The sequence below is a fragment of the Rhincodon typus genome, chromosome 34 (genome assembly GCF_021869965.1).
Source record: "Rhincodon typus isolate 14 chromosome 34, sRhiTyp1.1, whole genome shotgun sequence".
Classification (NCBI taxonomy): Eukaryota; Metazoa; Chordata; class Chondrichthyes; order Orectolobiformes; family Rhincodontidae; genus Rhincodon; species Rhincodon typus.
Genome location: NC_063365.1, coordinates 6,657,366 through 6,682,954, shown reverse-complemented (window position 1 = coordinate 6,682,954; position 25,589 = coordinate 6,657,366). Strand labels below are relative to the sequence as shown.

Below are 25,589 nucleotides of genomic sequence, written 5' to 3'. Positions count from 1 at the left end.
GAAAAGATTCAGAAGAATAGTTCCAAGACTGAGAAACTTCAGTGACATGGATAGAGTGGAGCACCCAGAGCTATTTGCCTCGAGAAAAAGTTGAGATTTGATCAAGGTATTCAAAATGACGAGGGGTCTGGACAGACTTGGGAGGGAGAAACTCTTTCTATTGGTGGGAGGAGAGATTAGATTTAAATCGAAAGAAGCAATGGAAACAGGAGAAAACTTTCACGCAGCAAGCAGTTGGCTTCTGACCTAGAGTATGGGGTGGAGAAAGATTCAAGTTGAGGTGCAAGGTAGGAAAACTGGATTATATGTAAAAAGAAAGAACACAGGCCTATGAGAAGGGAGAGAACATCATTATGTGCACTGCTCATTCAGAGAGCCAGCAGAAATAAAGCAGGCTCAAATTGTTGATGCTATAACAATTCTGCAATGAGCTGAGGATCTTGTATCACTCTTTCAAACAATTCACGCTATTAAACAAATGCAAACATCTCCCAAAACTATTTGGAAACCACAAGAAATGGCACTCTAGTTCTGAACACAATATAAAAGGATAAAGTTTATTGTTTTTGGAAATATTATTCCATACAAAGGTTTTTTGCCATCGATGATAAATCCATGTAGTACCAACATACAGCAACACCCAACTGTACATAGCTTGCCAACAGATGTGATTTAATGGGGAGTGGGGTGGCAAAATGAGGATGTGTCAGAACAATGGAGGTGCCACCAATTGGCTAAGGAACTCAAATGAAAGTCAGTGCTGTGAATATCCCAGGGGAATGGAGAACAAAACAATTTTTAAAAAAAATTTTTAAGCACTTCCATTCATTATGGGGAAAAAAAATTATTTTTAATCCAATCAGATCCATTCTGTTAGGAATGGAAGGGGAGGTCATGTGATGCGATCTCCAGGAATGCGTCTGTCTTGAGTTGGCAACCGAAGGCTCCAATCTGAATGGGGAGCAGGAATGTGCTGAGCAGTCTTGCCTCCTAGAACAGGTCAAAGTCTACGCAGGGTAAGCCCAAGTTTCTGACTTACCAGAGCCCCAGACTTCTCATAATTAGAGACTGCAACCAAGACACAGTGTGGCAAGGAACAGGCTGACACCACAGACACTTCTCTCCCCTCTAACCCCCCAGACAGATCAATCTTGTCCCTCCCCAGTTGCCTGCACTATACCTGCCATCACAGGAGTCTTCCCAATTATTTGAAACCTGTGGGCTAGAGTGCACAGCATACTATTCACTGGGACCTAGCACTGTATTGTGCACTCACTAGTCCTGGCACTGGTCCAAAAGTGGAACTGGGACAGTTATGTCCTTGATATCTGAAGAATGGCAGCACATACACAGGCAATTTATCCACGAAACGTTCAGTGTCTAAAGCTAAGATGCTGATCATTGGTTTACCACAATCCCATCATGAGCAAGCCAACATCTCATCCCTCTCATCCTTCACACTCTCGGGATTACTGATGAGGAGTGAGGAAATTGAGGTTTGACCCTCTGTCTCAAGTTCAGAATATTGATGCTACGTACCAAGGTCCCACAGTCACTACTCCTGTTGAGGACAGCTAACACTGGAGGGAGGAGCAATTGCATCTGCAGCCTTCCTAGTTGGGCAAACACCTGAAAAACTGAGACACTGTGGTTTATCTTGTGGAGAAAAGTTGGACACTTTACCCACTGGTGTTTAGAAGAATGAAATGATCTCAGTGAAAGACAAGATCTTCAGGAGTGGTGACAGAATGGATGGTGAAAGGATGTTTCCCCTTCTGAGGGAGACCAGAACCATGGGACAGAGTTCAAAAAATAAGAGATCACTTTTTCTGAGACAGAAAATATTTCTTCTCTCAGAGGATCATCAGTCTGGGGAAGTCTTTTCCACAGAGAGCTGTGGTGGGAGTAACTGGGTTATTGAATTTATTCAAGACTGAGTTAGAGGGATTTTTGATGGTCATGGGACTCGGGGGCTTCTGGGGGAGGGAAGGGGGGAAAGAGGAAGAAGCAGGAATGTGGGGTTGAAACCACAATGAGATCAGCCATGATCTTAGTGAATGGCAGAGCACATTTGCAGGGCTGAACAGCCTACTCCTGCTCTAAGTCCTATGTTCACTATTGAGGAATAGCGGGGGGAGGGGAACAAAGGAGTAGACGGCGGTAGTGGGGGTGGGGGGGTCAGTGAAGGCCTGCAACACAATAACTGCCTTAATAGAGCTGTACGGTACAAAGGAAAATAACCAATTTATCAGCTGACAAATCATACAAACACAGTAGAAATGCTGCAGTGCGTAGTGGGGGTTCAGGATTGGCTGGCATTAATCATGTGGTTTCATAGTAGTCCTGGTGTATGCGGAAGCAGCAGACGAGAATAGGATGACTTTCCACTTACAGGCAGTAAACAGTGAACACTGGGATGGGGCAGGGGATTGGGTTCAGAATAGGAGCATTCGCTCCCTCACCTTGTGGACTTAAGGGGAGCACCAAGGAGCGTTGCCTGACCCATGGCAGTGATGATGCTAGTGGTAGTGAGGCAGATCTACACACAGGGTAGGACAGCTTCAATACCCACTCCACATGATGATTGCTATCATTTAGGAGGAAGGGCAACAAGGTTAGTACACAGGAGGAGTCTCTGCTCTGTCTCATGTCTCATTTGCGCAGTGTCACAATGTCACATTCGCCAAATTGAACCAGGGAGGCAGTATGGGCACTAACATTGACATGGTGTCCTGAACTTAGAGAGAGTGACAGGAGGGGGAAGAAAACTCTAGCTGGTTTAAAAAATTACCAAGCAAGAGTTGGATGTTTTGGAGATGTGTGTGCATCACCATCAGTCAACATCTACTCAAGAGTTATAGCGTAAACACCGTTTGAACAGACCGAGAATGGTGGTTGAAAGGTTCAACATAAAGGTTGCTCTATAAAAACAGCAGCAAACACCATTTCTGTCAAATAATTATGTCCTGGCACAATCAGGAAAATCATGGCTCCAGGATTCCTTTCAGTGGTTATAGGAGAAAAATACAACTGATTGACCAAATTATACTTGCTAAAAAAATTAACCAAATTTACCACACAATTTGATTGTTTTGTTGGCCATTTGAGTTGATCCCATCTCAAACTACCCAAGCAGCTGATTTTATTGATTTCTATTTAGTAGTTGCAGCACCAACAATGAGGCTTTGCTACAAATCTGCACCCCGCGCCCCCAATCAAGAAAAAAAAAAACTACAAACAAAAATCAGAAATTCTTGGAAAAAAGAGAGTTAATGTTTCAGGTCCAGTGACCCTTCCTCAGAACTGTTCTGAGGAAGGGTCACTGGACCCAAAATGTTAACTCTACTTTCCACAGATGCTGCCAGACCTGCTGAGTTTCTACAGAATTTTCTGATTTTGTTTCTGATTTTCAGTGTCCGCAGTCTTTGGTGTTTTTTTTTTAAAATAAAAAGGGAAAAAACACATGCTGGAGGTGACAAAGCACAGAAACTGACAAATACTGGCACTGATCAATAAACTGAGGTTTGTTGGGGTGGGGGGGGGGGGGGGGGGGCGGTTGCGGGGAGTGGTTGAAAGCTCACCAGTTAGGAAATGAAAAGAGAGTGGAACTTCCTCCCACAAACCACTATTAAAGCCACTTTCATAAATTCTTTGAGAAAGAATAAGCCACTTTAAAAAAGGAATAAGGAATTGCGTACATGGTGAATTTAGATGGAGAGCTCATATACAGGAACATTCAATGTTTCTCTGCTCTGACTTCCAAGGTTTGAGTTCTAAAGCAAAGTACACCCACTTTAAGTGCTAACCCGTCTTCTGCTTTCCACCGTTCCTGCCACCTTTATTTTAAATCAAGAAAATGTGCTTAAAAGCAAAAAAAAATCACTGAAGCCTAGCAGTCTGACGCAGGCAATGCCAAGACGGAACTGCATCTTCCAAAGTTAGTCTCCTGACCTGCCCTCCAGGACCAGGATCGCAGGCCGTGATTAACCCCAACTGGTCAAATTAATAAAGGCTAAACCTCACCAACCCAAAACACTCAAGTGTGGAAAAAGTTACACAAAAATCCTTTTCTTTTGGGGAGGGGGGAAAAAGAAGGGAGGAAGTAAAGAAGGAAAACTGCAATCTCCACGCGCTCCTTGGACCTGGCCTTAGCCTGGCAGTTCACAGAAAGCAACCCCAATTCGAGCAACAATCAATCTCAGTAAATAAATAACAAGATAGGTCCATTCATTTTCAGCTAACAATAAAAACAAGTTTGCAAGTCATAACTAGGTGGCAGCTGTATAAAGACAATAGCTCACAGTTGCCAGTGTGATCTGCTGTTAACTGTGGACTTTGTCAAGCACATACACCCAAACTCTTCCTACTTGGGGGTGGAGACACTTATTTACATGCAGCTTCCCAGATCCTGCATTGTCTTCCACTACAGAACTAAAGCGCATGCAGTACATGTTCCATCCTGAATGCAAAGAATATTGGAACAAAGCAGCCAAAATATTCAAGGCGGAGACGCTTTCCTGAACCAAACAACTGCTTTAAAATAAAAAAAAACCTGGGGAACATTTAGTCTAAACTAAAACAAAGCTTAGGAGTTCAATGGATTATAATTAAAATAATTAAGCAAGGAGCTCTTGCTGCAGAGTTGTGTAGAACTCAGAACAACATTCTTCCCAAAAACTGAGTATAACATCATGGCTCTGTACCAAAACCCTTTTCAAAAAACTTAAATTTTAAAAATGAAAATATTATTCTCAGCTCTCAAGTTGCGGTGTGTTAGGGAAGTGATTCAAAATGGCTGTGTACATATAGCTTAAAAAAAATCATCTTTTGTTCTTTAACAAAAAACTTTCACCTTTCTCTGAAAATGAAAGGGCCTTTCTCTCTCTCCCACGCCCCACTCCCCTCAATTATTTTCAAGAATTTAGTGGAAAATTAGGACCAACTTGTCTGGTTGCAAAATACATGATTCACTGTCATGTGACCAAAGTGAGATTGTTGCAGGATTAATTACTTGGCCACAGGTAAAACTTATTGGTTTAAACATTTTTTTTGGCAGATTTCAGAGGAGCTTGTGTATCACTGCAGAGGTCTCGGGTGCTCAGAATCGCAGGCCAGGTCAAAGTGTCTCAAAGTGGAGTCAGCACACGGAGAACTTAGATGTCCATCTCGAACTGAGCATCATCCCCTAGAAAGAAAGAGTGTATCACAGGTCAATATTCTGGTGCCTTAACTAGTTTAAGTGGAATCTGAGGAGGCAAAGGTAGGAAGCTCAGCTGAAACTTAAGCAAAAAAAGGGTAAGTCTTGCAACCTTGGTGTACACTGCTACAAAAAAAAGAGAAACAACTGCAATCTTGGCTCTGTTTATGGCACCCTTGCCAGAAGGGTGCAGCACTGAGGGGGTGCGTTGCAAGGGGCATGGAGACCTTTCGGACAAGGCCTTAAGCCATGGTCCCATCTGCCCTCGGGACTATTTCAAAGAAGAACAAAAGGAAGTCTCCCCAGTGTGCCGGTCAACATTCAACCTTCCACCAACATTATTAAACAGGGCACAGGGATAGGCCATTCAGCCCATCAAGCCTGCTAAATCATGGCCAATCATCTACCTCAATGTCAATTTCCCACACAACTCCATCCCATAAAAAAAATCAGATTATTCTGATGCTGTTTGTGGGAAATGGCTACACGGCATATTGATTACCTCATTCTCCGCTTTAAAACACTGCCTGCACTTTCAAAAGAAAGTAATTAGTTGGCTCTAAAGCACTTTGGTCACAAAAGGCACTATATAAATTCAAATGCTCTTTCAGCGTGATGGGACCCACGCCGATATTATAGGCTTAGTAAGCCTTGACTAAATTTAGACACAAACCTTACTGAGAGTTTGAAGAATTAAATTTTGCATTTACGTACTGACTTGCACATCCTCAGGATATCCCACACCACTTCACGGCCAATTAATTACAGTTGGGTGAAGTTGCTGCTGCAGGTACTGATGCAGGAAATGCCAGGCTCTTCCTCTGGCTCAGATGGCAACTGGGTTCATGCTTCTTGCCAAAGCCACACGTACATAGCGTTCTCAGTCACCCCCACTGCGTCAGTCTTGCATCCACCATTACAACTGCAGTTGGCACCAACCAGCTACAGAGGGCTTTGGGGCACATAGAGATTGCAATTGGTGCCTTGGAGATCCATGCCTCTCTTTTGGCATCGGTAGAACAAGATTGTGCAAACATTGAATCATAGAATCCCTGCAGTGCAGAAAAACACCATTTGGCTCATCAAGTCTACAGTGACCCTCCAAAGGGCATCTGACACAAACCAAACCAACCCAATGCCAACCACCCCCCTCCAAACCCCACACACACACACACACACACAGTAACCATGCATTTCCCATGGCTAATCCATTTAGCCTGCATATCCCTGAACACTATGGGCGATTTACCACGGCCAATCCATGTAACCTGCACATCTTTAGACTGTGGGAGGAAACCCACACAGACCCAGGGAGAATGTCTAAACTCCTCACAGACAGTCACCGCGGGTGTAATTGAACCCTGCTCCCTGGCAGTTTAAGGCAGCAGTGCTAACCACTGTGCCACCATACTGCCCCTGAATGAGATAAATATGCAGATAATCTTGCTTTGGTAATAAAGAAAAACAGAAAATGATGGAAATACTCAACATGTCTGGCAGCAGCTAGAAAAAAAAAAGTTCACACTTCAACTCCTATCACAACAATCTTTAATTACTTCAGACTTCCAGCATTCGTAGCAATTTGCTTCTGATGTTGGCTGAAAGATTGGCAAGAAAGAAATTTAAAAAAAAAAAAAAAAAAATCGATCAGTCAGGTCACTGTGCAGAACTTCCTTGCTCTTCTTCAGGGGAATCATCAATATTCACCCGAGGAGATGAATTCAAGTTCAGGTTTAATGTTGCGTCTGGAAGACAGTACAGCAGAAACTCAGTACGACACCGAGTCAGCTGGTTGGATGTGTGTCAGCCTCTGGTCTTGAACCCATAACCTTCTGATAGAGAAGGTTCTACGAGAGGGGGCCAGTTTCTGCTCTTAACCCCATGTACAAAATAGTTACGGTTTAGCTGACACATATAATGTACATGGGTTTGGGGGGAGGGGGGGTGTGGGGAAAGAGACCTTCACTAAACTGCCCTTATTTACACAGTTGCAGCTGTGCTAAAAGCTTGCTCTGCAAAGAGTTTTTGTTTAAAGCAGTAGGCAGAATCTTGACTAACAAGGGAGTGTAAGGGAATCAGTGTTCAGCAGGTTAGTGGGGTTGAAGTCACGGTCAGATCAGCCATGATCTTATTAAGTGGCGAAGCAGGTTTAAGAGCCTGATTTGAACTGACATGCTGGTACATAATACCCTGAAACATACTGAAGTAGCTGAAGGTGATTTCCCCTGCATAATAAAAGGAGATGAACACTCAGGACAACAGTTTGAACAACTGAGTGAAGACTGGATCCAAAGGTCTGAGCTTTAAGGACAGAAAAGAAGCAAGGCAGAGAAATTCAGGGACTGAGGTGCGCCACTAATGCAGGGGGCAGAGGAGTTAAGATTTGGAGAGGAGATGGAACACCGCAGAAAAATTCAAAGCTTGGAAACATTCACTTAATTGCTCACACAGAAAATTCCACAGAAATTCATTTCAGGTACATTGCTCATTCCTTCTAAATAAATAAATAACAAAGAGAAAGAAAAGTTACTCCATCACAGAAATCTAACTTCAGAAAAAAACAGAACTATTCTATTGTAAATAGAATAATCCATTAATGAATCCTTCCTGATCCATAAATCAGCCTGCCTTTCCACCCTCCTTTGTGACTGCTACACTTGGAGCTAACGCATAAGGCTTCAAACTTTCTGACCAGATGTTGGATTTTCTCATTTGCAATTACAAAGTTTCAACAAATTGGTTCTATCACTTTTTGGCAGGGAGAGCTTGGAGAAGTGGATTCTGAAAGGATGCGTCCCTCATGGTGGGGGAGGGGATGGGAGAATTTACAACCACTGAGGGCACACATTTTAAAGATTAGGGGGTTCTCCCATTTAAAATGGGAATGAGGAGAAATTTCTTCCCTTTAGTCTTTGGAATTCCCTATCACAGAGAGCAGCGGAGACAGGATCACTCAAGGCCAAGTTGGGTACATTTTTGACAGACAAAAGAGTCAAAGATTATGAGGTTAGGAAGTAGAAAAAAGTGAAGCTATAGGCCATAATCAGATCAGCCATGATCTCAGTGAATGGCACAGCAGGCTCAGGGGCCTACTCCAGCTCTCACTTGCCACAATTAGCGATTTGGCAGATAAATAGGAATGAGTGCAAGCGTAGCCGTGTCTGGCTGAAACGGCACTAGGCACCCGTAGCCTCCAACACTGACCAAGCAATGAAAATGATTTAAAATCCTAGCGGTGCCTAGTGATTCTCAAATCAAGAGAAAATACTCATGGTCCAAGAAGAGATGCATGAGGAAGGAGGGAGCTAGGGGAGGGGTGTTAAAGAAAAAGGAGAAATGTTTTGGTAAAAACAAAGGAGAAAGTGCAATCAGATAAGACAGAACATAGGAGTGCACATCAAAATGCATATGTAGGAAGAAGAGTTCAATTTGTACTACTTTTGGGAACTAGTAAGTTTTGGGAGCTAACCGTGTCTGGCCAGCTGCACTTGCAAAACTCATAAGACTGTACTTAACATTCAATAGGATTTGACAACAGGATTGTTTCGCCAATGCATCCAAAATAACTCCTCTACTAATCAAAATCCATTTGTTAACCAACTCGTACTCTTTCCTCACACAGTATAAATATTGTTTTCCCTTTACACTGGTACTTTTTTTGCCAATTATCTTGACAAGTACACAACAAAAATCTTTGACAAAATTAGTGTTTTTTTAGCAATACTCTCATTCTATATTACCAAATGATGGTAATAGCAATTACAGTAGTAATGATTACACTATACAGACGTGTAACTGTGTTCATTGCATCTGGATACTGTTAATCCATATTGCTCCCTGGTATCACTCATCATTTCTGCCTCGTAAATATTAGGATTAAAATCAGATTAAACTGTAATCATTCTTAAATATCACTGAATCTCACCGGCAGTGGTCTTCCTCTCACGGTTGGTGTTATCAGCACAGTGGCCAGAATCATTCACATCTATCTTGGCATCATCAGTGGTGCCAGGCGTAGTCACACCTGGGATGTGTGGGAGATAACGGGGAGGGGTCTTGGCAACTGGGGAATGGCGACACTCCATCAGAAACTTCCGATCGTAAATTATTCGGGTTCCTGAAAGGAATTAAACAAACGTCACTGGATATACCAAATTCACACGAGGTGGTCCAACTCTGTTTCCCACCTCCTCGGGTGTTTTCGGACAGCACAGTTATTACACCAAAAACAAATTGCGACAAGACGTTTCAGGAACAGACAAACACACGAATTAAAGGGGAGTAGGCCATTCGGCCCCTCAAGCCTGATCTGCCATTCATTAAGATAATAATCAATTTGCTTACGGCTTCAACTCCACACTGTCAGCCTATTTTTGATAACAATTCACTCTCATCTTCAAGAAGAATCTACTGACGTGTTGAAAACAAAAGAATTGCATGACACAAGATATTCCGAAAAAATTCTTCTCCATCTTAAATCGGAGATCGTTTATTCTGAATCTATTGCAGCCTCTTGCACAATGAGAAACATCCTTCAGCATCCAACCTGTCAAGTTCCCTCAGAATATTATGTGCTTCAATAAGATCACCAAACTTTAATAAGCCTAATGAGATCAAACATCATTCATTCACCATTTTGGGAAAAATAAATCAAGGACTCAGAACCTGCTGAGCAGCCTATGCCCATGGTACCAGAGCTAACAGACTTAGTATTTACTAGTCTTTGAAGAAATGTAGGTACTGCTTTTCTGGCTGGGCCAGAATTTGGTACCCATCCCTAATTGCCCTTTGGAAGGTGGTGGAGAAAAAGTCTTTTGCGAACCACTGCAGCCCATCTGGTGTATGGTCACCTACAATGCCGTTATTAAGTTTCAGTATATTCACAGAATCATAGAACATAGAATCATAGAGCGTAGAAGCAGACCATTTGGCCCTTCAAGTCCACACCAACTCTCCAAAGGGCATCTCACCCAGACCCACCCCCACCCCCCACCTTATCCCTGTAACCACGCATCTCCCAAGGCTAATCCATTTAGCCTGAGATGGGGAACTGGCAGTCAGAGAGTCAGACCACTGCCTAGAAATAGGAAGTGAGGAGCAGGAAGGGCATAGAATCAGAACCCCTACACAATGTGGAAGCAGGCCATTCAGCCCATTGAGTCCACATCCATCCTCCAAACAGCATGCCATCCATTCCCACCCCTCTACTCTATTGTGACAATAAAGGATATTCTATTCTATCCCTGTGACCCTGCATCTCCCATGGCTAATCCACAACCCTAGACACTATGGGCAACTTAGCATGGCCAATCCACCCAACATGCACACCTTTGCACTGAGGGAGGAAACTGGAGCAAACTCATGCAGACAAGGGGAGAATGTGCAAACTCCACACAGACAGTCACCCGAGGCTAGAATCAAACCCAGGTCCCTGGAGCTTTGAAAGCAGCAGTGCTAACCACCGAGACACCATACTGCCAATTTTATCCCAATGATAGTGAAGGAAGAGTGACATATTTCCACGTTAGAAAGATGAGTGGCTTGGAGGGGAACATGCAGGTGGTGGTGTCCCCAAGTACCTGCTGTTTTTGTCCCAATTGGTCCTAGAGGTTGTGGGATTTGGAACTTGGAGACTATGAGAGACTGTGGTGAGCTCCTGGGGGTTGAGTGGAGTGACATGAAGGGGTTTGAAGAGTATATTTAGGCAGAAAGCAATTTCCATTGAGGTGCACTTTGGTACCAGAAGACACGGATTTAAGGTCACAAATTGATGAAGCAGTGGGAAATGGGAAATATTTTTAAATTATTCAATACAGGGGCTTTGTGTGATCTAAAATCCTGAATGAAAAGGTGAAGGAGCAAATGCAGTAGCAGCTTTCCAAACAAAATTGGGCAAGTTTGTCAGGATATGACAGGACAAAGATACTAACCAGTGGTGTCAGAAGGGCTAGTACAGACATAATGAGCTGAATGGTCATATTCTTGGCTGTGGGATTCCACGACTCATACCTAGTTTTCATCAGGCCTCACCCAGTGACCTGCCTATTGTTCACTCCTTAGCCTAAGGCCTAACTTCTCTGATTTACTAAAGCAGCATTGTTCAACAGAAAATATTGCTCACAAGTCACAGGTGGGGCTATGGTGACACCTGTTCAGATACATGCAGTAATTATAGCACGCAATGGAACGAAGAGTCTAATGACGGCCATGAAACCATTGTTGATTGACCGAGAAACCTAATATCCTTTCAACAAAGGAAACTGCCATCCCTACCCAGTCTAGTATGTGCTGCGGTGGGCTTTGAACCTGGGTCTCCGGAACATTACGTAGGTCTTTAGATTAACAGTCCACTGATGGAGAACCCTGTGACAGGCAGTCAGCATCACTGAGAGAAACGGGCAAGGTGAGAATCTGTGAGAGGCAGTCTGCATCACTCGAGGGAGTAGTTGTGGTAAGGATGCTGTGCCAGTCAGTCAGCATCACTGAGAAGAGTGGGTGAGGTGGGGAATTGGGACAGGCAAGTCTGATCACAGAGGAGCAAGCGAGGACCCTCACAGAGAAGCAGAAAACACTGGTGGCAGACGAGTGGAACTTGTGAAATAAACACAAATAAGATTCTTCTAGTGCTAAAGTTGATAGATGAGGGAAGGGCTGTAGACGTCATATACATGGACTTCAGTAAGGCGTTTGATAAGGTTCCCCATGGTAGGCTGATGGAGAAAATGAAATCGCATGGGGTCCAGGATGTACTAGCTAGATGGATAGAGATCTGGCTGGGCAACAGGAGACAGAGAGTTGTAGTGGAAGGGAGTTTCTCAAAATGGAGAACTGTGACCAGTGGTGTTCCACAGGGATCCGCGTTGGGACCACTGTTGTTTGTAATATACATAAATGATCTGGAGGAAGGTATAGATGGTCTGATTAGCAAGTTTGCAGATGACAGGAAGATTGGTGGAGTAGCAGATAGTGAAGGGGACTGTTGGAGAATGAAGCAGAATATAGATAGATTGGAGAGTTGGGCGGAGAAATGGCAGATGGAGTTCAATCCAGGCAAATGCGAGGTGATGCATTTTTGGAAGATCCGATTCAAAAGCGAACTATATGGTAAATGGAAAAGCCCTGGGGAAAATTGATCCACAGGGAGATCTGGGTGTTCAGGTCAAGTATACCCTGAAGGTGGCAACGCAAGTCGATAGAGTGGTCAAGGAGGCACATGGCATGCTTTCATTCATAGGGTGGGGCATTGAGTACAAGAGTCAGCAGGTCATGTTACAGTTGTATAGGATTTTGGTTCGACCACGTTTGGAATACCGCGTATAATTCTGGTCGGCACATTACCAAAAGGATGTGGATGCTTTGGAGAGGGTGCAGAGGAGGTTCACCAGGATGTTGCCTGGTATGGAGGGCGCTAGCTATAAGAGAGGTTGAGTAGATTAGAATTATTTAAAGTAGAAAGATGGAGGTTGAGGGGGGGACCTGATTGAGGTCTATAAAATCATGAGAGGTATAGATAGGGCAGATGGCAAGAAGCTTTTTCCCCCCCAGAATGGGGGACTCAATTACTAGGGGGTCATGATTTCAAGGTGAGAGGGGAAAAGTTTAAGGGAGATATGCATGGAAAGTTCTTTATGCAGAGGGTCGTAGGTGCCTGGAACGTGTTGCCAGCGGAGGTGGTAGAGGCGGGCACGATAGCGTCATTTAAGATGCATCTAGACAGATACATGAATGGGCAGGGAGCAGAGGGATACAGATCCTTGGAAAATAGGCGACAGGTTCAGATAGAGGATGTGGATCGGCGCAGGATTGGAGGGCCGAAGGGCCTGTTCCTGTGCTGTAATTTTCTTTGTTCTTTGTTCTAAAGAGCAAAATAAAAACAAAGGGTTCTTTTTTACTCATTCATGGGATGTGGGCATCATTGGCTAGGCCAGCATTTATTGCCCATGCCTAATTGCCCAGAGGGCAGTTAAGAGTCAACCATATTACTGCGGCTCTGGAGTGACACGTAGGCCAGACCATATAAGGATGGCAATTTCCCTACCTAAAGGATTTAATTCAGTTCAGATTCTGGGGAGGTCAAGCCTCTGATTTGCACATCCTGCTCTATGAGGGAGATGCTAGATGCCCCCTGGTGGTCTGGATGACCATGTGCAGGAGGGGCCTGGAGAAACTCGAGCTCTGGGTTTTGGAGCTTGAGCAGCAGCAGCGGGGGCCGCTGCAGTGTATGGACAAGGCGGAGAGGTTCACGTCAGCACCTTTCGGTGTGTGCTCACCCCACAGGCTGATAGAACTGCAGCGAGAGAGGGAATGGGTAACTGGACAGGACGGGAATCAGGAGGTCGTGAGGGAATTCTTCCCCCAAGTGCACCTTGCTCACAGACACCTTTTCAACACAGCAAAGTGGAGAGAGTGATGGTTCCCCTGTGGAGGCCAGGGCGCTGTGGGTGTGGAGGGGCAGAAGGAAGGGTGGAAGGGCAGAAGGGCAGAGGTATGGAATGTGTTACTGGGAAGGGAACAGACAGGTATTTCTGCTGTCGTAGACATGACTCCAGGACAGTACACTACCTCCAGAGTGCCCAGGTCAAGAATATCAGAACACCTGGAGGGTATTCTGAGGGGAGAGGGTGAACAGCCAGAGATTGTGGCCCACAGTCGATCCAACGACAAAGCAAGAAAGAGATACAAGACTGCAGGCAGACAGGAAATCAAAAAGCTGGACTCAGGTAATAATCTCCAGGTGATTCCTAGTGCCACACAATAGTAAGTATAGGAACAGGAGACAGCAAATGAATGGGTGGCCAGAGAGGTAGTACAGGGCAGAGGACTTTAGATTTCTAACACATTGGGACTGTTTCTGGAGGTGGGGAAACAGGTTATATCTGATCAGGAATGCAATCAATACCTCTCAGAAGTTGGGGTTGGGGGTCGGTGGATCCTGACAAATAGTTCAGACAGGTAGGGGATGGGAAGGGAACAGAAGCCAAGATAAGGTAAGGTTATACGTGAGCAAGTGAGTCTAGAAGCAGGGAGAAAAAAGGCTAGGTAAGAAAGAAATGAGTTTAGCAAGGCTAAATATTTTAATGCAAGGAACTGGAAGAAGTAGTCAAACGAATTGAAGGCAACAGGCAAATGGGAGAATGATACCATAGCTAGGATTGATTGGCTGAAAGATGTGCAGGATTGGCACCTCAACATTCCTTAGTTATAGGGTATTCCTATAGGATAGGAGGGGGTTGGGAGATTGTAATATTGATCAGGGAGTCGATGATAACTGTGAACAGAGTTGATATTTTGGAAAAGATCATCAAATGAGGTCATATGGGCAGAAGTTTAAAGAAAGCAGCAAGCATATTGTTGCCTGTATACTATAGGCCCCCAAACAGTCAGCGAAAGATAGAAGATCAAATATGTAATCAAATTTTAAAGAACTACAAGAATATTAAGGCAGAAATAGCAAGATTTTAACTACCTCAGTGTTAACTGGGAAAGTTCTAGTGTGCAAGGTAGACAGGGAACAAAACTCTTCAATTATAAATGTTATTTTAGCCAGTTAGGTGGAAGGCACATCAGTACGGGTGCATTTGGGAGACAGTGACTATAACTCAGATAGATTTAGGATTGTCATGGAAAAAAGGAAGATGGGCCAGAAATAAAAGTTCTAAACTGAGGAAAGGATAATTTTACTAAAGTAAGATACAAATTGACCAAAGTGGACTGGAGAAGCTACTTTAAAACTGTGGTCAAAGCAGCGGGAGGCATTCAAGGTGAAACAGCAACAGTACATGACACACACGTTCCTGTAAAGACAAAGGCTGGGACCAAGAACCTTTGATGTCCGGGGGCAGGGGGAAACAGGGTCAGTACTAGTGGGTTTAGCAGCCTTAAAAGTGGATAAATCCACAGCCTGGATATGTACATCAGGTTTTTGGAGGGGTAAGAGAGGAGATATCAAGGGCCCTAGCTGCGATTTTAAACACCTCTGTGGTCATGAGTGAGGTACCAGAGGGCTGTTAACATTTAAAAAGGGTAAAAATAAAAGGGATATACCAGGAAATTAGCTGACCTTGGTGGTGGGAAATTATTAGAAAGAATTCTGGGGGATAGAATATATCTGAACTTGGACAGACACAGATTAATCAGGGATAATTAGCATGGATTTGTTAAGGCAAGGTGTTTGACAAATTTGATTGACTATTTTTTGAGGAGACAACCAGAAGTGTTGATGAGGGTCATGCATTTGGTACACAGACATTAGCAAGGTTTTTGATGAGGTCCCCCATGGCAGAGTGGTTAAGAAAGTAATAGTCAATGGAATCCAAGACAAAGTGCAACAATGGATCCAAAACTGGCTGAGAGGCAGGAAGCAGAGGATAATGGGAGAGGCAAGTTTCTGTGACTGAGAGTCTGTTTCCAGTTGGGATTCCACAAGGCTCAGTGCTGGGTCTTTTGCAGTTTGTGATGGATATTAATGATTTGGACTTAATACGTGGGGAATATGATCAAGAATTTCATAGATGACGTGAAATTTGTGTGGGTGGTAAATAGTGAGGACGATAGCTGTAAATTGCAGGAGGATATAGATGGGCTGGTCAGGTGGGCTGAGCAGTGCAAGTGGAATTCAACCCAGACAGGTCAAAGATAATGTACTTAGGAAAGGCTAGCAAGACAAGGAATTACACTATGAATGGTAGGAACCTATAAAGTACTGAAGATGAGAGGGACCTTGGTGTGCTGATCCGCTGGTCCACTGATCCTTTGGGCAGTTTGGAAAGTGTCTAAAAATATACATGGGATATTAGCCTTTATTCGTGAAGACATACAATACAAGAGCAGGGAGGTTATGCTGGGACTGTATAAAATGCTGGTTAGGCCACAACTAGGAGTATACAGTGTCCAGTTCTGGTCACCACATTATATGAAGGATGTGACTGCACTAGGGAGGGTGTAGAGGAGATTTACCAGGGTGCTGCCTGAGCTGGCGGGTCTGAGCGAAAAAGGTAGGATTGGATAGGCCGGGGTTATTTTCCTTGGAGTAGGGAAGGTAAAAAGGAGACCTGATCGAGGTGTATAAGAATATGAGCAGTGAATAGAAAACATTCATAGAGACATCAACAACTGGAGCATCGACTTCAGTTAGAAGGCTAAGAGAGTTGAGGAGAAAGTTTTTCACTCGGAGGGAGGCAAGAGTCTAGACCTTACTGCCTGAAAGAGTGGCAGGAGCTCTTATTACTTGAGCAGTGTTTAGTTATTCACTTGCATTGTCATAGCCTCCAGGGCCTGGGCCAAAAGCTGGTAAATAGGATCAGTATAGTCAGATCTTTGTGGTCCAACACAATGGGCTGAACAGACTCCTCTTGTGCTGTTAAAAGTCTATGGGTTATCCCCATATCCCTTGTTCTCATTAGTAACTACAAATCTATCAATCTCTGACTTGAACTTACTTAATTACTGAGCTTACACACCCTCTGGGAAAGAGAGTGAATAAATCTTTGGAATTCAGAGTGTAGACATTCCTCCTCCTCAGTACTAAATGGTTTGCCTTTTATTCTGAGGTTGTGTACCCTGGTTCTAGATTCTGCAGTCAGAGGAATCATCCTTTCTAAATCTGTCTGTCCTGTTGAGAATTATTTAAGTTTCAAAGGATATCGCTCATTTTTCAAAACTCCAAAGCACCTGGACCCGATATCCTCAATCTCTCCGCAATAGGACACGCACAAGGGCCCAGGCACACAGATTGAAGATTCTGAGCAGGAGATGCTACTGGGATAGTTTTAGTGTAAAAAGTAGGGAGGAAGCAAAATTCTTCAAATGCACACAGGAGAAGTTTTTTTAAGCAGTTCGTAGAAAGCCCAACAAGGGAGGGACCGAAATAAAAGCCGAAAGAACTGCGGATGCTGTAAATCAGGAAGAAAAACAAGTTGCTGGAATAGCTCAGCAGGTCTGGCAACTTCCGTGAGAAAAAAAAAATCAGAGTTAAAGTTTCGGGTCCATTCTGAGGAAGGGTCACCGCACCCGAAATGTTAACTCTGATTTTTTTTTCTTCTTCACAGGTGCTGCCAGATCTGCTGAGCTTTTCCGGCAATTTCTGTTTTAATTTGTGAAGGGAGGGACCTAACATTTGGAAATGAGCCCAGTTATTTGGAAGAAAGGACTTTCTAAATGCAGCAAGCAGTAATGACCTAGAACCTGCAAAAGAAGGAAATTGGACAAACATGAAGGAAATCTGCATAGTTTTGGGGATTTTGAGGTTTCAGTGAGTGAAACTGACTGGATTGCTCGGTGGAGAGTCAGTATAAACTTGAATGGTCTCCTTCTGTGTTGTGAATCCAGCTGGGCTAGAATTTTCACTTAATGTCGATTTATTCCTGTGGATGGAAAATGCTACAACCGGAGAAATTCTTTCAGGATGCTGCAGGGTCAAACCCTAAATTACATCAAACACCCCCATTCCCCACCCCACACACACACACACACACACACACACACACACAGAGTCTTGTGTTGTTCTACTGCATATGTAGAAACTCTGTTCTCAGTCTGTAACAAAGAACACTGTCACGGAATAACTCCCAGGAAAAACTGATCACATCTAATCTTCTGCTATTTTACCTCAAACGGTAATCCCATAGTGCAATGCAATTTAGATAGAAATAGACATAGCATTAAGCCAGTGCCACAGGCCCAGTCACTCCAATAAATTGCAATTTTCTCTTCTAAAGAGGCTAACAGCAGTTTCTTGTTCTACAGATTGCTCTCGAACCTCAGTTCCCAGTCCTCTGGAGTACACAGTCATTGCTTTAAAAGCGAACAGTATTTTTATCTTTTAGAGAGTCCCCTCTTTCACAACTTGGGGAGTTTACAGATGTGCCACCTGCTCCTTATGGAGGGCCTAGAGCAAGCTTTGCATGTTTGCAACTCCCAGAAGATCATGGAGGGGTAATGTAGCCCCATACTTGGTTATTTTTAGTCAGCGTGCCAATGTGCTTCAGTGTTGAAATGAACTTGAGAGACCAATCAACCATTAATAGCCAGAGATAGAATAAGATGCCATCCCCTGCTATCCATCTCATTTACTCCACCATCCCCTCAATCCTTCACAATGAAAACATGTACCTGACAGCAAAGGATACAATGAATGTTAAAACATAGAAATAGAAAATAAGAGGAGTAGGCCATTCAGCCCTTAGAACCTGCTCCGCCATACAATGCGATCACGGTTGATCATCTAACTCAGTACCTTTTCCTGCTTTTTCCCCATACCCTTTGATCCCTTCAGCTCCAAGAACTATATCTAACTCCTCGAAAATTTTCAGTGATTTGGCCTCAACCACTTTCTGTGGTAGCAAATTCCACAGGCTCACCACTCTCTAGGTGAAGATATTTTTTCTCATCTGTCCTAAATGGCCTACCCTGTATCCCTTGTCAGAGACCCTTGGTTCTGGAGTCCTGGGTCAACAGGACAACCTGTGCTCACCTGGTCTAGTCCTGTTAGAATTTTGTAGGTTTCTATGTGATTCTCTCTCCCTCCATTCTTCCAAACCCCTGTGAATATTTTCCTAAATTGGATCCAATATCTCTTCATAGGGCAGTTCAGCCATCCCAGGAATCAGTCTGGTATTATGTTCTGTAACACTAGGGAGCACCAGAGAACTGTTTACAAAATTAGCGAGTTCCCTCAGTTAGAGAAGGCAATTGCACAGATTTGGTCAGTGATATAAAATACATGCCATTTGGTAAAATCATGATCGTCAGAGTGTAGCCTCAACTCAGTTTTGATATCAACTTCCAATACCCTTAAATAGCTCGGTTAGTGAAGAATCTACCTGCTTCTGCCTTAAAATATTCAATAAGTCTGCCTCCTGTATGCTGGGGAAAGATGCATAACCCTCAGAAAACATTTTTCATCTTGAATGGGAGACCCCTTAAACTGCATGCCTTTGTTCTAGTATGCCGAACACAGGGCTAGGGAAACAGCCTCTCAACACCCACCCGAGTCAAGACCCCTCAGAATCTTATCCAATTTCAATAAGATCATCTCTCATTCTTCGAGACTCCAATGGGAACAGGTCAAAACTGTCTGACCTTTCCTCATGCGATAATCCGCACATCCCAGCAACCTGTCGAGTGAACATTCTCTGAATTGCTTCTCATTCAACAATGTTCTTTCTGAAATATGGAATCTGAAGAAAATGTACACGGCACTACAGACGCGGTCTCAGAGCTGATTTCTAAGAGGTTAGAAATGGAGTGGCAAGACCACAAAGGGGTTTGAACATATAAGCATTCTTAAAGGGGAGATGCTGGGCCCCTGTACAGCAGTATAAATCAGTGAGTACAGAGGTACTCAGCGCTGTTCGCCCGTTTCACAAGTTAGGATATAGGAGAGTTTTCACGTGGTCTATATTTACAGAGGATGGAAACTCAAATGACAGCCTGTAGAGCAGAGGTGACTCTGAAAGTAACAACAGAGTGGGTGAAGGTGTCAACAGTAGACAAGTTGAAGGAAGGACAGCGAAGGTTGCGAAAGTGGCAGCCACCCCAAGCTCAGGCAGCGAGGGTTTGTCTGCAGATTATAGCTAGAAAGTAACTAACTCTCAAACAGAAAGTAATGGGAATTTCAAGGCAGGATGTTGTGTGTAACTGAGCATCATGGTGAAGAGGGTTAAAGATCAAAGAGCTGTTCTGTTTGACTGCTAGGTTCGAGTGTGACTGGTTCGGTTTTGGGGATGGGTTAAGACATCAGTTTTTCCGGGACAAACAGCAGGAGGATCTGAAGTTTGTTTTATTTGTTCATGGCTGGTTAGGCCAGCATTTATTATCCCTCTTTAATTGCCTGGAGGTGATGAACTGCATTCTTGAAATGCTGCAGTCCTTAGGTTGGAAGTACACCCACAATGCTGATACAGAGAGAGTTGCAGGATTTAATGGTGATATACGTCTAAGTCAGTTTTGTGAGAAGTTTGAGGGGGCTGGTGTTCTAGATGGTAGAAGCCTCAGATTTGGGAGGTGCTGTTGGAGGAGTCTTGGTAAATTTCTGCAGTGCATCTTGGAGAGGGTACTCAATACTGCTATTGAGAGTCAGTAGGAAAGGGGAGTGAATGTTGAACGTTGTGGGGGGAAAGAGAGCCAACAAAGTTGGCTGTTTTGTTCTGAACGCATTCGGCTTTGAGCGTGGTTACTGCTCCTGACTTGTGCCTTGTAGAGATGAGTTATTATTCCCAGAAATTCCTAGCCTCTGACCTGCTCTTATAGCTAAAAAAGTTTATAGGGCTAGTCTGGTCCGGTTTCTGGTCCATGCTAATCCCCAGGATGTTAATAGTGGGGGTTTCAGTGACAAAGTAATGTCACTCAAGTTCAAAGGGCTATGGGAAGTGTAATTTTGGTTGGAAATGGTCGTTGCCTGACACTTCTGTGGCAGAAATATTATTTGTCACTTGACAACCAAAGTCTGGATTTTGTCCAGGTCTTGTTCATTGCTTCAGTATCACAGGAGTCTTGAATGGTGCTGAACATTATGCAATCATCAGTGAACACATCCCCATTTCTGACCTTAGGATGGACGGAAGGTCATTGATTAAAGCAGCTGAAGATGGTTAGGCCTAGGGCTCTCTCTTGAGGAACTCCTGCAGAGAGATCCTGGAGCTGAGAGACCTCCAACAACCACAGCCACCTTCTTTTGTGCTGGTTCTCACTCCAACCCAGTGGAGAATTTTCCCCAATTCCCATTGAACTCTAGTTTTGCTGGGGTTTCTTAATGCCTTGGTCAAATGGAACCTTGATGTCAAGGACAGACCCCCTGATTTCACCCTCTGATTCAGCTCTTTTGTCCATGTTTGAATTAAGGCTGTATTAAGAATTCCCAACCCCAAGGTTCCATCTGGCTATCCTGAACTTGGGAGTTTCAGATTGGCCTTAGACAGAAAGGTGTTAATTGAAATACTCTAATCCTTGGCTGTTTCCATAACATATGGACACATCCCAACAGCCCATCTCCTTTGTGTAGGATCACAGAATGGAATCACAGAATTCCTACAGTATGGAAGCAGGCCATTTGGCCCATTGAGTCCACACTGACCCTCCGAAGAGCATCCCACCTTAGACACTATTGGCAATTTAGTATTGCCAATCCACCCAATCCGCACATCGTTGGACTGTGGGAGGAAACTTGAGCATCCAGAGGAAACCCACACAGACACAGGGATAATGCCTGTGTGGAGTTTACACAGTCACCCGAGGCTGGAACTGAACCTGGGTCCCTGGCACAGAGGCAGCAGTGCTAGCCACTGAGCCACTGTGCCACCTATTTGCGTAATTCCTAAACTCCTGCAGCAGGATTCACAATCTTGCTCAGCTTTCCCAGTGTTTGGGATTCAGCTCATCACAGTTGATACATTCCTATGTGTTAATCCCTTACCCCATCCAAGTTCTCCATACCTGGGTTGCTTTGGAAAGGAATACACAGTAGAGCAAGAGAGCTTGCCTCCAACAGGATGTTTTACTTAATATGGCAAAGCTCACGTTATCTTCTGTTACATAAGAAACCAGGCCTGGATACTGAACAGTACAACAGCCATTTATCACAACTAAAGATTATGTGCAAACATTGCATTGCTCAGACACGAGTGTCTGGGGTGCTATAAACATTCCAGGTTACAGATGCATCAAGTGAATCAAGGTAAAATGGAGAATGAGATCTTTATACCCTTGGTAATGAGCTATGATACACAGTGACAATAATCAGGGTCAGAAGTCACACGACACCAGATTATAGTCCACTACATCTGATGAAGGAGCAGCACTGAAAGCTTGTGATTTTAAATATTTGTTGGACTATAACCTGGTGACGTGTGACGTCTGACTTTGTGCATCTCAGTCCAATTCCGGCGTCTCCACGTAATAGTCAGGAGCACCTCTCAAAAGGTATACTGACTATGAGACAACGTACTGAATGTGATGGGCTTTATACAGGAGTACTTTACCAACACTGATTAACTGCTATCAGCCTTGGCTCTTGCCTCTTGGGTCATGTGGTCACAGGTTCAAGCCCCACTTGAGGCTAAAATCCAACTGCCAAACACTTCACTGCAGTGCTGAGGGAGACCAGCACTGACAGAGCCATGTCAAAGAGCTGGGGAGCTCTGGCCAATACGTGAATCAGAAATTCTCTGGTCGTTATCACATTACTGCTTGTAGCAACTGGTGCATCGGTGGCAAAGCAGTATTGAAGTTGGACCCGTAACCCAGAGCGCCAAAATAATACAGATTCAAATGCCAAGGTCAAATTTAAATTCATTTTTAAAAATCTGCAAATAAAAGCCATTTAAGTCCAAAAATGTTTAGGCTAGGTGGTTTGGCCGTGCTAAATTGCCCGTAGTGTTCAGGGATGTGTAGATTAGGTGGGTTGTAGGGAGATGGGTCTGGGTGGGATGCTCCGAGAGTCAGTGTAGACCTATTGGGCCGAAGGGCCTGTTTTCACATTGTAGTGATTCTATGATCTTAAATTGGAGACCTTGAACCTATCATGGATTCTTGTAAAAAAATCCATCTAGTTCATTGACCTCCTTTAGGGAACTAAGTCTGCCATTCTTACCTCACCGGACCTACGTGTAACTCCTGATCCACAGCAATGTGGTTGATTCTTAATTGCTCTCGGGGAAATTTGGAATGGGAAACGAACACTGGTGTCGCCATTGACACTCACGTCTAATGAGCAAATTAAAGAATTAAAGATGAGAAAGTGGCAGTCCTGTTCCTGGCTATTCAAATATAAAATAAAAAGTGCTGGAAAAGCTCAGTAGGTGCTGAGCTTTTCCAGCAATTTCCGTTTTTATTTCTGATTTACAGAATCCACGGTTCTTTTGGTTTTTACTCAATTGTAACACTGTATTGGCTGAACGACATACATACATATATATATATACACACACGTACGTGTACACACACACACACATATATATGCAAAGTCTATTCCTAAACTCAAGGAGAGGGCTCAAGTTGCTTCTGCCTTGACTTTATTTTCTGTTTTGCCTATTCTGGTTTGGCTGCAACATGCTGCATTCCTTCTTATATTTGGGAATGAGGTGCAGTGTGCAATTGCTGGGTTGAATCTAGGACCATCCTCAGACTTGCAAAAGAGGCAGAAACTGGGGACAGAGTGCGTGGAGGGGTAAAAACAATCCGACAGGCCGGCAAAACTTCGTATTAAATAGGCACAACCGGAGTAGAAGGGAATTAGAAGGAAAGAGGAGGCGGGCGCTGCTGTCACTGGAAATAACGTGACGCAAATGACGAGTCTCAAATATGAACTCCAACCCGGGGGTGGTGAATAATGTCTTAACAGTCAGGTTCCCCTCCTCCACTTCTAAAAAAAAATTAACCAGTAATGCCTTTATAAAATCTCTTTATATTGCAAATCAGAATTATAAAGTATGCTCTGCAATAATAACTCACAGCAAAGCGGAAATTTAGCAACATCTGAACTGAAATTGTAGCAAAAAAAATTTAAAAGTCCTGCTTTTGTGTGTCTTTCAACCAACTCATTGCAAGGCGTTCTCACGCATTTTCACTTCGACTCGACTTTATCACGGTGCTTTATTTAAGAAAAATACATATGTGCACGTAGATAATTGTTAAAATAGAAAAGTCAACCCCGCTCTGTGGGCAACACGAGGTTCAAGCTTCTCAATCGGCGTACAACAAAAAAAAATGGAGCAATGCGAGCGGAGATCCACCGCAGCGAGACGATTTTTAATGCATATACTGCACCTCAGAGTTAATTGGTATTTTTTTGTTGTTGTATGGCAAACAGGGTTAAAGCCTTCCCTACTTTGTATGCAGAAGGGAGGCATTATCCTGCCTGTGCAAAGCAGCAGGCCAACAGCATTTTTGTTCGTTGCATGAAATGCACACACACACGGGAAAGGTTGCAGACGTTCCGGTTTTTGGGGGGGGGGGGGGGGTGTGGGCAGATTTGTGCATTTGTCTTACCTCCGGGAGTGGTGGAGAACAGGGTCCCCCCTGGGGTAGTGCAGTAGTCATGAGGTAGCTGCGTTGCATCGTTCAGGGTAACTCTCCTGGTGGGGATCACTCGACATTCACTTTGCTGACAAGTCGCAGACATCTCGAAAGCAAACAGTGCTCTCTCACCCTCCTTCCTTCCCTCCCTCCCTACACAGGCACAAATTGCAAAAAAAAAGGGAAGGGTGGGGGGGGAAGAAATTAAAAAAAAAACGTTCGGCGGTTTAATCAAAATAAAAAAAAACCCTGCCCCGTGTCCCCTTTCCTTTCTGCCTTCCCCCAGCCCGTCAGCGAAGCACCACCTACTGGCGGCTTCTCAGCCTGATGATGGGCGGAAAAAAAACACACACACACACACAAAACCTTCATCTTGTGGTCATGCATTCAGGCAAGAGGAAGGGGGGAAGGCAGGGGGGACGCTTAAAGGGACCCCTATCTTCATTCATCTTTGACAACATTCCCTCTTGTTCAGCTATCATTATACCGGGGCAAGCTATCGATTGGATTGAATTGCATTGCATGCCACTTGTGAAGCCAGACCTGCATTTATATAGCGCCTTCTGTAACTCACGTCACAGCCACGACCTCAAAAGCGGCCTTTACATCCAATCACGTACTTTCGAAATGTGACCATTGTTGCCTTGAATGTACTCAAGGTTAAATGAGACAGATTTTGTATTGTTTATGGAGTTGGGGGCAGGTGGGGGTTGGGGTGTGGAGACAGGAAAGTGAAGTTAATGCCCCGTAAAAGATCAGCCCTAATCTCAATGAGTGGTACAACAGACATTTTTTATTCACTTGTGGGTGTCGCTGGCTGGCTAGCATTTATTGTCTGTCCCTAGCTGCCCTTGAGAAGGTGGTGGTGAGCTCCTTTCTTGAACTGCTGCAATCCACGTGCTGTCAGTTGACCCACAATGCCCTTAGGGATAGAATTCCAGGATTTTGACCCAGGGACAGTGAAGGAACAGTGATATATTTCCGAGTCAGGATGGTAAGTGACTTGGAGCAGAACTTGTTTGATGGACCAAATGGCCTACCCCCCCCCCCCCCCCCCCCGTTCCTCTTGTGGTGCGGTTGTACTGTCTCTACCCTGGACCAGGTGGCCTGGGTTCACATCTCACCTGCTCCAGAGGTAATAATTCTCAATCTCTCCCCTCACCTGAAGTGTGGTGACCCGCAGGTTAAACCCACTACCAGTTGTCCCTCTAATGAGGAAAGCACTATGATCTGGTAGGACTAGGGTGACTTTACCTTTACATCAGTGCAGGACTGAGATTATCATAGAATCCTTACTGTGTGGAAAAAAGTCCACAGACCCTCAGAGCATCCCACCCAGACCCATCCCCCTATAATCCACACATCCCTGAACACTACGGGC

The 25,589-nt window shown here is 44.1% G+C and overlaps 1 protein-coding gene across 1 annotated transcript; it reads right to left on the bottom strand.

The window, feature by feature from the left end:
- Positions 1 to 543: 543 nt before the first annotated feature.
- Positions 544 to 24,693, bottom strand: LOC109927498 (eukaryotic translation initiation factor 4E-binding protein 2). The gene is made up of 3 exons (XM_020527524.2): positions 24,182 to 24,693; positions 9,123 to 9,314; positions 544 to 5,185 (listed from the first exon to the last, which is right to left on the bottom strand). Exons 1-3 carry the CDS (start codon positions 24,312 to 24,314, stop codon positions 5,154 to 5,156), a joined length of 357 nt encoding a protein of 118 aa, XP_020383113.1. The 5' UTR covers positions 24,315 to 24,693; the 3' UTR covers positions 544 to 5,153.
- Positions 24,694 to 25,589: the final 896 nt, after the last annotated feature.